Source organism: Aulonocara stuartgranti (assembly GCF_965226115.1).
Source record: "Aulonocara stuartgranti genome assembly, chromosome: 20".
Taxonomy (NCBI): Eukaryota; Metazoa; Chordata; class Actinopteri; order Cichliformes; family Cichlidae; genus Aulonocara; species Aulonocara stuartgranti.
The window spans coordinates 24,393,623-24,406,081 of NC_138956.1; the positions used below are offsets into that span (position 1 = coordinate 24,393,623).

General features: G+C 40.7%; 2 protein-coding genes across 5 annotated transcripts in view; both read right to left on the reverse strand.

The window, feature by feature from the left end:
- Positions 1–5,267, reverse strand: part of iqsec1a (IQ motif and Sec7 domain ArfGEF 1a) — a 97,430-nt gene extending 92,163 nt beyond the window's left edge. For all 3 annotated transcript variants that reach the window (XM_082518086.1, XM_082518093.1, XM_082518092.1), the window contains exon 1: positions 5,001–5,267. In XM_082518086.1, coding sequence (XP_082374212.1) covers positions 5,001–5,260 — 260 coding nt within the window. In that variant the 5' untranslated portion in view covers positions 5,261–5,267. The remainder of the gene's footprint in view (positions 1–5,000) is intronic.
- Positions 5,268–10,308: 5,041 nt separating this feature from the next.
- The window catches only part of nup210 (nucleoporin 210), a 32,766-nt gene continuing 30,615 nt past the window's right edge, over positions 10,309–12,459 (reverse strand). For both annotated transcript variants that reach the window (XM_082519520.1, XM_082519519.1), the window contains exon 40: positions 10,309–11,574. In XM_082519520.1, coding sequence (XP_082375646.1) covers positions 11,471–11,574 — 104 coding nt within the window. In that variant the 3' untranslated portion in view covers positions 10,309–11,470. The remainder of the gene's footprint in view (positions 11,575–12,459) is intronic.

Consider the following 12,459-nt stretch of genomic DNA (forward strand, 5'->3'; position numbering starts at 1 on the left):
CAAGTTTATAAAATAACAGGGTCTGTGCAAACTGGGAAGATTTTTTTTTTATATATACCTTGGCAGTGGCTGTCCATCCTGAGAACCTGACTGACAATGTTACAAGAACCTTTTCTGTAGAGTTCACTGATAAATAGGTTGACTCTTCACCACAGGTTCCACTATCAGTTTCACATCATATTTCCTGCTCTCTCTGTGTTGTGTCCAAAAGAGGACAAAGAGAAAAAAATGTAAAAACAACACAGAGGGAAAACCCGTCTGTTTATAGCCAACCAGAGACACCAGTAAGCAAGGTAATGCGTCATTCAGTAGACTTTTTCCCCTTTTCTTTGACTTGTAGTCCCACAGCTGTTTTACAGTGGTTGTGTTTTTGTTTCTCTCTTCATGGCCCTCTTGAAGTGACTTACAGATGTCATCTTCAGCCAGCAACAATTGAACCTGCCAGCATAGCTCAGCGCTTCCCATATACAGTATGAACAAACATCACAGACTCTATTCAAGATCACTATCTAACAAGAAAAAGGCATGCTGGCTGCAGCAGACAATCAGGAACTAAAAACTATATTTTGACCTCTAATGAGAGCAAAATGAAGTAACACTAAATCCGCTACATATTGGTAGGGATGGGTATCCGGTGCCATAATGGTTCTGACATAAATGGTAGTAACCAGCGCACATTTCGGTGCTTTATTTCGGTGTTTTGTTTTTTTCCTGAGATGTCATACACTTTGGATTCTAGCCAATAATTTAACCTTTCCAAGGATAGTAGGTGGGCCCAGGTACGTACGTTCTCTTAGAGCAGAGCTACAGATTAAAAATGCCCAAGGCGAAGCGGTCAAAAGTCTGACTGTACTTCACAGCAAAAGATGCAAACTTAGCAGCCTGCAACAAGTGCTTCAAGCACATCTACTGCGGGTGTGGTAAATCTCCATTAGCGAGTTAGCGCGGATCGCCCCGTGCGTGGGGCTGGATGGTGCTTATCATTTTGCAGAAAAAAAAGAGACTGCTAAAAATAAAAACAAAAGAGGTTTTTGGACAAAGTTTGTGTTCTCCATTCTTTAAGCACCGATTCGAGCACTGTTTAAGCACCTGCACCGTATCAAAAGTACCGATTTGGCACCGGTATCGGATAAAACCTAAACGATACCCATCCCTACATATTGGTACATTTAGCAGGAAGAGTTAGAGGTAATGGCTTTAATCTCAAGAAAAGAAATGAGCAAAACAATGGCATAATGCATCACGTGACCATGCCCCCAACCCCCACCATGCTTTTTCCCCCTTCCTAATAAAAAGTTTAACACACAGCATGAGCTCAGCAGTTACTTTTCTAGTCTCACAGGAACATATATCTATATCCAACATCTTTCCACAGCATGGTGAATCACACCACATGTAAATTGGGGAAAAGACAACATTATAAATCCCAGTCAACTAATTACATCCAGTTTTCTGAAATTTTGCATTTAAAATATGCAATTGAGCCCTTATCTGGTTAAATATGTGTTAACTACACTTGTTTAAGAACAAATAACAACAAATCTAATATATTAAAGTCAACATTTTACACAGAGGGGATTCTGGAAATCTCTGGTTCACTCCATGAATAAAACCATTGCTAGGTTTTTACAGTGTTGGCTGTAAGTGTTCAGATTAATATTTTGGACTCACAGAAAATTACTATTAAATATTTTTAAGAAACTGACTTCATGCAGCTCTAATCATATAAATTCCATTCCCCAAGTACTTAAATCAACACGATTTTTCTGTGATGGAAGTTGCATGACATTTTATGCTTAAATAGGCAAATGAAGTGCCAGTTTTTCAAGTATCCATTCATTTGAATAACTGTCTAATACATAACACCTATAGTGACATTTTCTTCCAGTTAGTCTGAAACGTACAGAGACAAACTGTCAACATTTACCAGTGCATGACAAAAACATGTTGTTGCCTGTAATGCTTCGCAATCAATTTTAAAAAAGTAAAAACAATGATGCACATGGGGCTGGGTGGAGTTTTACAAAGGTAGTGATCATAATCTTAAAAAAAAAAAAGTTTATCTCTACCATTGAATTTCAGGCTTTGCCTTCCTGAGAAAGACAAAACTCAACGAAACCACTCGTTGTCTTCGTGACAAAAAAAAGGTGATCAGACAGTCATATTAAATTACTATAGAGAAATGTTTAAAAACGTTGCTTTTGGTTAAATAAAAGCAATTTTTTAAAAAAGGTATTAATTAGTGAGACTTAGATGTAGTCAGATTTTTGACATCTTCAAACAAAAACCAGGCAGACTGTTATTCTAAGTTAAAATAAGCATCTCTTGGAGTTTATATCCAGTATATAGTCATGAGTTGGTGCTCTAGTTAGTTCATGCTTAATATTCTCCTTTATTTCCAAGAAATAAAGGAGAATATCAGAGGGTCAATCTATTCCTCAAGAGGAGACTTTTCACACAGACAACTGGCCTAGTTTTGGGAATTACTTGTTTTTCTGGTAAGGTATTCGCTTTCCTTTTTACTGTACTTTTAATGCTAGTCACTTCCTCATTACGTAACCGGAATGACAACTACCACAGTAAGAGGAAAGAGGACATGCCTGACACAGCAAAGAAAGCTTTGTCTACATTCCCGGCATAATGTAAAAAAGAAAAAAAAGGACAAAAGACTGCGTTGACATGGGGGTGGGGCGGGGGCATGCTTTGCCTCATCCGAAGGATGATTTTCAGGACAAAGAGCCAAAAGGTCTGACGTGCGTGTGTTTAAACAACATTATCATCTGCTGTTTGCAGATAATTTTGATATTCGGGCATGTGATGTTTGATTTGCACTGAAGTGTTTTAAAAGCTCATTGTGATCACAGGGGGCATCAGCATGCATGTTTCTGAGATAGGAGGCAGCTCCTCCTGAAGAAAGAAACGAGTGGAAATGTTGTGTGCCTAGAATGGGGGTAATCATACAAGTCTTACAGCTGCCTTTCATCGGCCAGTATTTGTTGTGACTCAATGACAAGCGCTGGGTGGTAAAAATAGAAAAGGAAACTGCAGATACAAGTAGCAAAATGAGAGCTCTCTGCTGAGCAGCCCAGAAGGATTTTTGATGGAAAATGAGCTTCTTAGATGTGTCAAAAGATGGGAATATTAGTACAATAATTGGTGACATATACAAAAAAAAAAACAAAAAAAACCAAAAACCAACCCATTACAAATTAGATGTTAGTTTTGCATGGCTAGGATTAATGTGCTAAACTAAAAGCCATCTAAATACTTTGTGTTAACAAGCATGTCAACATCCTAATTTTCTATAAACAAAGTACAGGTAAGGCTGACCGCAATCTTAATATTTTGCAGGTAAATTTTTGAAAAAGTAGATACCTTTTGGTAGATCTTTGATCAATTTAAAAACAAAAAAAACAAAAACAATATGCGTGTATACATACCATAACTGTGGCTCATCTAACCTACAGACAAGGACTGCTGTCTCTTGGCATGGGTAATACCAAAGCACCAAGTGGTATCAGCACATCTCCTAGCCTTACGAAAGCTGCTCACTCCTTATGCACAGATATGGCGAAACAGGAGAACACTCCCAAAGTGGGAATTCCTCAGAGAAACAAGTTACTCAGTAGAAATATATGGGCCTATTTTTCTTGCCGACTGTTACCACTGTCCCTGACCTTGTAACACGGGGGGAAGCATGACTAGACAGTTTAATTTCCAAGCATATGCTATTTAAATCCCATCTTCTCTTTGCTAAAATGACATTTGCAGATCTTAGAATTAGTCTTGCTTAAGGCATCTGCATTCCTTAAATTACTCACTGCACTTAAGTGGCATTTTTAATCCTGCATCCTCCATAAACCCCACTTTACATTATTAACAGCTGCCATATTTTATCAAGTTCACTGGGTTAATCAGGGGCTCCTCTGTAACCTTTGTGCCAGTCTACCACAACTGGACTCAAATAGTGTTCAGACACTGACAGTACAGAATGAGATGGTGACAGGCTTTTTCCCAGCGAAATCAGCTAGAATACCCACGTGAGATTTATAGATGGGGCTCACTAAAGGTCAGTGTTACAATGTCCCAATCTCATGAGTCTGGCTTTATCAGCTGGCAAAGACATACAGTCCATGAGTCATCAGTATTGATTTGCTGCCAGTGATCTTCATGACACTAACATGCCCCTGGAGATGAAGGTCAAGCACAATCACATGATCCTGCAGAGCGTCAAAACTGAGTTAAACGTCTGCAAGCATTTTGGAGATACAGCCAACAGGGAGTGAAATTCAACACAGAAATGGTACAGGGAGGGTAAGACAGACTGCTAATACAAATGCCCCACAACTATCCTACCTCCTCTGCTCTGCCTGGGGCTTAACCCTTTGGGTCTGTCCTAAACCATTATTGCATAACAGATTCATCCAAAGTAGCATATGTGTGATGTTTCCCAAAGACTGCAACTACTGGTTTCTCATATCAAGGATATTTGGAGGATACGTGTTTGTCTACGCACATGAAACCCTCCTTCAAGTGATCTTTTAAATGAGTTCAAACGATATTCTGCAAGTTTAAAACTCTAATTTTTAATCCAAAAGAACCAGAAAAGGGGGTTTTCTCAAGTGCACAGAACCATGATCATGTTTGTGTACAGCATGTTATCTGCACTAGATCTGCAGACCTCTGAGTGTGTAACTGACAATTGCTGTGCAATTTTTAAGATTTATCTGCTGTTTATTTGACCAACAGACACATAACGATGATGGCTAGTATGGTCACCAACCCATCAGCAACGTTAATAAAAGGAGACCGTTGATTCCCAAAGCAGCAGCTCCGTGTAACTGTGTGCCATGAATGTGGCTCCGCGCACTTTGGCTCTCGTTTAGCATTAATTACTTCACTCACATTTAGAACTTTTTTAAAGACTAAATGAGCAAACGCAGCTCTACGGCATTAATTTAACTTTGACAGAAACAACATAAGATGCCGTTGTGACTTACTTTTCCTGCGTGGCGTGCTCCTTTATGGCTCCCAGCGTGGAGAGGCTGTTGCTGCCCTGCAGCAGCCTGCAGGTTGCCAGGTGCCGCTGGTACTGCTCCTTCAGACAGGCGTTCTCCGAGCATAAGTCGGACACTTGCTGCTCCAGTTCCTCTATCCTCCCCCTCTGCCTCTCCAGCAACTCCTGCTGCGTCTCGATTATTTTATTAAGCTCCTTCAAATATTCCGCAGCCCTAGTAGGGTTCTCCGTTGGGCTTTCCATGTCGCTCCAACTGCCGTTTTTCTCCTGCGTTCCCTGTCGTAGCGCAGAAGCCGGGGAGATGGTCCTCTATAGTCCAGGCTCGGGTTTAGGCGCAACAATTCAGTGCGTTGCGCCTTTTACGCCTTGTCATTGTTTTGTTTTGTTTTGTTTAACAAACAAAAAAAACAAAAAAACGATGAGGGTGATAATAATCCGAATCAGAAATACTCCCGGCTACACGCGTTTCCAAGTCCCACTGCCACGAAACTAGAAACTACTCACATATCAAGGCTGGGAATGTCAAGCAGGCTTCAACATATCATTCACCCGCATGTGACAGACTTCACCGTGAGGATCCCGGCTGGCTCTCTAAAGTGTGCTCATTCCCCTGTTGGCAACGCGGTATGACATTTTCTATTAGGTCCCTCTCGCTCCATGCCGTTCCCGTGACTTTTCGTAAACAGACGCTTGGCTGACGGAGTGGGCGGGGTTTTCAAGTTTTATGAATCTACCGCTCGCAGGCAGCTGTAATTACTTTTGGCCTAATGCAGGGGGGTAAATGACTGTTGAGTTTGTCAGGAGCTTAATTTTTCCCACCCTTTTCCATTTCAGCGGATCTATTTCCTGTGCACGTCCTCTTCTCTTCTCCAGGCAGGCAGACAACACACGCATCGTCTGTTCTCTCCGACAAGGATTCATATTGCAAAGAGCCGCACGCATTTTGATCAATTTTTGATTAGGCAGAACTTTGTTGCGACTGTGTTTTGCGCTGTAACACAGTCTGGTAGACACAGAGTGCTGCTGCGTCTTCCCTGCAGAGTTGTTTACTATGCTGTTTGTGTATTGCCATTTTCTCCAGCAGGCTATATTCCCCTCTAATGAAATGATCGCGTTAGCAGCAGCATACATTAGTTTTTGAAACAGAAATGACTGATGTGTTCTGTGCATTTGGGACAGGGGGCTGTATATTAAACACGAGGTGTCCCAGAGAAGGCCAAGAGCAAACTGCAGCACCCGACTCTGATGACAGAGGTCGATGCTTAAGTTTCACCTCATTTGTTCGTCACATCCTGCTTTTAAAGCACAGACTTTTAGATGTCGATGTCTAAGAACTGATTCCTGTCCTATATATACTGCTCTAATGGCAGATGCTCATATTAAGCATGATCAAAGTTTCAAATAATGAGGGCAGATATCTGGAAGCTATCCCCAGGAACCAAAAGCTTGGGCTCTAGCCTACCTCGGAGTGTTTTTTTCCTACTGTTGGCTCCTTGTGGTGTTAATACGTGTGGATATTGTTAATATGGTGTCTCAGGGCTCAGAAGAAAGTTGGGTTAAGGCACGAGGAAAGGGTAGATCAACTTGATGCACACAGATAATAAACTGATGCCCTGCAAGAAGATGAATAAAAATGACTTTCAACTGCAAATCAACAGTATGCAAAGCTACTGTAGAAGAGTCCAAGAATAAAATGGGAGTTGGAATTGAGCACAATGGGTACTCTGCAGGATGTGGTTTTACAAACACGTGTGTATAGGAACTGAGAGGAAGATGGCAGTTTGCTCTTGTAACCATTCCCCCATTGCTGGATTTTTTTTTTTAAGAGAAAAAGAATCAAAGCAACATGCACACTCACACTTTAGTTGTCAGAAACTCTGCTGCTCCAACTCTCTCATAACTCCCTTCTCTCATTTTCTTTTGATCAATTTTTCAAAGCTCCAGTTGAGATGCTGCGTTCGTGGATACAGTTACAGTGCAAATGGAGAGTGCGTCATCCAAGAAACTGAGGGCTTTACCTTTATGCTGCACCACCTGACGGCTGCACTTGGATCATCTGAGATAACTTGTTTTAATGTGGAGACAGAGCATCAGCAAATTCATTCAAACCAGGAGCAGTGGGAAGCAGTTTAAGGACATGCAGTACAGATGGAGTACATTAGGTTTTTCCCTGTGGCTTCCTTATCCACATGGCAGGAGGCCAAGGAGAGCAGCACGAGCCTTGAAATGCCACCCAGAAGGATATACCGTATACAGCTATTAACAGCTGAATGTCGCAGGCTAATGTCACATGTCAGCGCTGCGCAATGCCTTGCTTTATTTCTTACTTCTGAAGCATTTCTCTGTGATGGCACATAATGCCTTCAGGTAAAAATGTATCTCACCAAAACTGCCATTTTACTATCCATTTACAGGTCCCCTCAAGCCAGTGTCTTTTAGACAAATTAAATTGCCTTTTAGCAAGTCACTGAAGCCCATCCAGCAATGATGAAGCTGCTCTTCAAGTGACCCTGTGTTTTAAAGGCAGAAAGTGGGGATAAAAAGAATCCCACAAAAATCCCAAACATAAAAATTTGATTCCTTTAAACTTTGTCCACAATTACACTATCAAACCACACAGCTCAATTAGCCATACCTTCAACTCCAAGTTGAGTGTACTGGAACTCCTGTTTTGTGGATAAGCAAATGCCAGCAACCACATACGCACTGTCTGTCAGTATTATGCTCTTGGGCTGGCTCCTTTCTTCCTCTGGCTGACCAGTCATACGGCGTTGCCAATGTGGGTGGCAGCCAGTGAGATTTATTTTCTGAAATCGCTCATACAGTATATTTGCCCCTAAACAAACCCAACCCGAAGCCTCTAGGTTCAGCCCTACAAAACATTTACCAGCTGCGATGAAAGAAAGACCCCAATAATCTCACCAGCAGAGTGGAAAACATTTCCTTTTTCCCTCCAAGAGAATACAAAATAGTCTCTACTGAGCCGACAACCACCTCATATAGATGTGCATTTGTGTGATGGATCTGAAATGGCACACGAGAGGAAGCGTAGTAGGTGTTAGAGCGATTTACTCACTGATCTCATATTGCACGAAATATATAATTAAAATCATAAATGCATGAACCAAATGGGGAGTTTTCTGAATGGTGCTTCTGCAATAGTTCAAAACAGTAATAATACAGAGCGAGTTGATTAGCCTGAGTGATTTTATATGAATCCTGAAAATTGAACTTCAGCACTTCTCTCGTCATACTGCCGCAGTGTTGCTTAGGAAATGCATCGGCAATGTATTTACATCCATTATACAGATATGGAAAAAAAAAAAGACTATTAACTACCAATACTGTCATGAGGTCCATCAGCCTCTGACGTCCCTTTTAAAAGAGATCTTCACACACAGTCTTGAAAACATGTGGGAGCTGCCTTATCATTCTTGTCAGGTCTCATTCAGTACCACATCATTGATCCTCTCCACCTCCAGCACAGTGACACATCTGGAACAGTGGCGGTTTTGCTTCACCCGAGACACAACAGCCTGATAGGCAGTTTTTCCACAACCTGTGTCCCTTAATGGCGAAAATAAATTGAGTGTCATTTATCCACGGAAGACTGCCTTAATAAGCCATAAATATACTGTACAGCCACATGCAACTACCTGTTGATGGGAGTAATTTAAGAGACGTTCACTGCCGCTTTTGAATCTCAATGAATTTTAACTGAAGCAGACAGCAAAATAACAACTGCTACCAGTGCCTCCTGAAAGCAGTTATTGAAGTGGCAAGGCAGTCAAAGGTTGGTGGGTTTGCTTACACAACACAACACACCGGTTAAATGTTTCCTTTTTCTAAGGCAGCCAACATCTTAAGCATACCCACGAGCCCCCGTTGTGGCCACAGCAGCTGGTGTTCCTGAGCTTTCTCATAAACAGCTCTCAGGCATGAGTTGAGGCTTTGTCTGTCTAACACCCCCTTTGAGAAATAAGGAGCGTGGGGGAAATAATGCAAAGACTATAGCTGGAGCTGAATAAGTCCCACTCAGGATTCTTCTTCTTGTGCAGCAGTTTACATTGGTGAGGGTTTATGTCTCACAATATGGTTTCCACTGAGCCCTGGGACTAGCCTAACAACAACACTGGAGCTGAAATGATTTAATTAACAGAGCATCAGAAAAATAATCTTTTCTTCTTCTTTCTGTTGCTTCCTTTAGGGGTCACCACAGAAGATCATCTGCTTCCATCTCACCCTATCCCTAGCATCCTCCTCTGTCTCTCCATCCCTTTGCATGTCATCCTTCATCCCCCTGTCCAATAATCCACAATGTCAGAAATGTGCCTTCAGTTCTTAAATGTAAGAATTGTGTGCCTTTCCTTATTATACATCATCATGATTTTACCATTTTTTTATTTACAAGGCATTTACTTACACAAGGCATTTAATCAAAACTGCTGTCAGGCTCGTTAGCTGCAGTCCTAAATAAGATGAAGTCGTAAATTACTAAAAAGTGCACATGTCGACAAAGTGAAAACCCCTAAGAGCTACTTTTTGGATTGTAGTGTATGTGTGCCACGACTGATGTTCTGCTGCTTTACAAACGATCCTGTGGTGCACGGTCTGCTCTGCTCACCTATTTGGGTTTGCATTTGCTGACATGCAGGCGGCTGCTGAGGGCATACAAATAAGCCAGGTGACCGAGTCCCACCACGGCAGCCCAGAGCAGTGTTACAGACAGATGGGAGATATTTGATCAGTGGCCACAGACCTTTACATGTCCTGAGGGAGCCCAGGAGAAAGACGCCCCACCTCACCCCCCCGTCTGTTTGTGTGAAATAAGGCGAATGCGTGTATAGAGCGTGCTGGCCTTTGGATACGTGGGAAGTCAACCGTTGCTAATGCAAAAATCGTCCTCCTTTCTTTCCTTCTACTGCTATTGATGTTTTGCAAAACTAATCGTGTTCAAGTAGTTTACAATTTACTGAGAAGTTAAAAATATGCAACTTCAACAACACTGAAAAGGATAAGAACGTCATGTCATCAAAAAGCAACAAAGAGGAAAACAAAATGTATTAATGAGCACATTAATGAAACGCCGATGCAGAAATCCACAGCGAGTTGCAAAATTGCCAAATGTGAGTGACAGAATCGATGTTTCTAGTTTTCTGCATTTTGAATTATTCAAAGAAGACAATGCTTTCTGTAAGTCTTTGCATCTGCCACAATTATACTAAACTGACAGCATGTGGAAAGAAGAGAAATTCACAAAAGGTTTTTGATGAATAATTCTGACAACAGTGAACAGAAAAAGTAAAAACTTTAATCAGCAAAGAGGAGAGTATATTCACACAAATTCATAACTGCATCATGTGCTAAATGCAGGTCAGATGTGACAGTAAGGCATGGATCTGGAAAAAAAAAAAAAACAAACAAACCCAGATGGCTAGCATAAATACAATTCCTGGTCGTTAATTTTTTTTTTTCTTCACATACAAAAATATGGCATTTAAAACAAAAATCACACATCAAATGTTCAAGCAATTCAACAATGCTACAGTAATCTTGTTCAGGATAAATGGGCTGTAGGAATAAACAGAAGCATTACATTTTCAGAAATGAGACCTGGTCACATTTGAGTGCTTTTTGCAATCAAGCAACACTGGGATAAAAACTAAATGACAGTTCACATTTCGTTGCCGTTTCACATTAATGAATCAGACAGAAGCTGGATGCATTGTGGCTCGAAAATCAGTAATACTGAAAAATGGGAAAAATCAAACTCCCCCCAAAATGCCCTAAAACAGAAGTAGTCCAACCTTTTCACGGTCAGTAATATGCACATTTAAAGGGTTCATTATCTTTGTGGATGGATTCAGTGGACGGCACTTTTCCTCAAAATGTATACACTACAACATTACAGAGAACAACATCTGCTCGTAAAAAATAAATATTTTCAAACTAACAGTTGATTTCTGTCTTATAAGAGAATGTGGTTTATCCTGAGTTACTGCATTTTACACTTCAATTTAGTAGCCAAGCAAACAAAAAGAAAAAGAATTATGAGCATAAACTAAAAGTTTTTAAGTGCGCTCCTCACTGGGTGTCAGTCAATGAAGTGGTTTTGTATAAAAAGCTATTTTCATGGCAAACCACAAAAATACATACAGGATATGTAGAATTGTGCACACACATATAATTTATATTTACTTCCACACACATAAGCAAACACACAAGAAAACTGGAAAACAGCCCTATAATAATCTTGCATCGCCTTTTAACTGATCTTCCACGGTAGAAATTGTTTCATTTATGCATCTGTACCAACATTTCAAAACAAAGATACTGAGATTTTGCTGTCACCTCCCCACAGCATTCATCCTGAGGGACAGAGGCACATTCTCTACACTTTAATGGCCTGGGGTGTTTTCATTTTAAGGAGGAGAGACTAAGCAGCCGGCTTCATCAGGACTTGTAGTCTGGGGAATAGAGCCGGTACCTGGGGCTGCTGTTCAGGCTGGTTCCGGGTAACGTGCGGTTGAAAGAATTTGATAATGGTGAGTCTAAACCTGAAGAGAGAAATGTTAAATAAAGAGTGTAAACAAGGCATCAAGAGCCAAATGGCACAACCACTCTGTGTGACACAAACCACAAGTGGAAGAAGTCTGTTAGAAGTTATTAGTAAATAAAAGCAATCTAGAAAACACTACATAGTTTAAATGTCATTTAACCAGCATAATTTGACACGCTAACACATACATCTTATATTAACACTCCAGCTTCCTTCAAGACAAATGAGTCTGTAGAATGATAAATAATTTATGCTTTAGGTTCACATCCAAATGATCTTTATAACATGTTGAGGTGACATCAGTACAACCAGGCTAAGGGGGAGGGAAATACTAACAGCTGATCATGTCCAACTGAAAAGTAATCAATTACTCAACTGGTTAAAAAGCTTTGACTCAAGTTGGAACATATTGTGCACTTCTGGAAGAGTTACACTGTAAAATCACTTTAGCTGTTGTTAATCTAACATGTTTAGTTGTCTTATACTAACAAATTTCCAGGGAAAACACTACCTAGGCTACTTTTATGCTTATATTTCACTTATTCTGAGTTACTACTATTGCACTATAGCACTGCTGCTGCCAATGGCACCTCATTTCAATAATTTCACAGTACAAATTAAGACGCATCTCATCAGTGACAGCAGTTCATTGGAAAATTATTTTTTCCTCATATATTGTTAGAAATACCATCATTGCCAATTTTAAATGGACCTCCGGTGTCCATGTTTTTTGGGGGGGGGGAAGAGAGAGAGAGAGCTATCACCCAGAGCCCAAACAATAGTCCACACTAAGATGCCAACTTCAGATAATGTGGGGAGCTGTGTAAAGCTGCATAAGGGGGCTACTTTGAAGGGGACAGTAGCCAAATTAAAATCCGATATC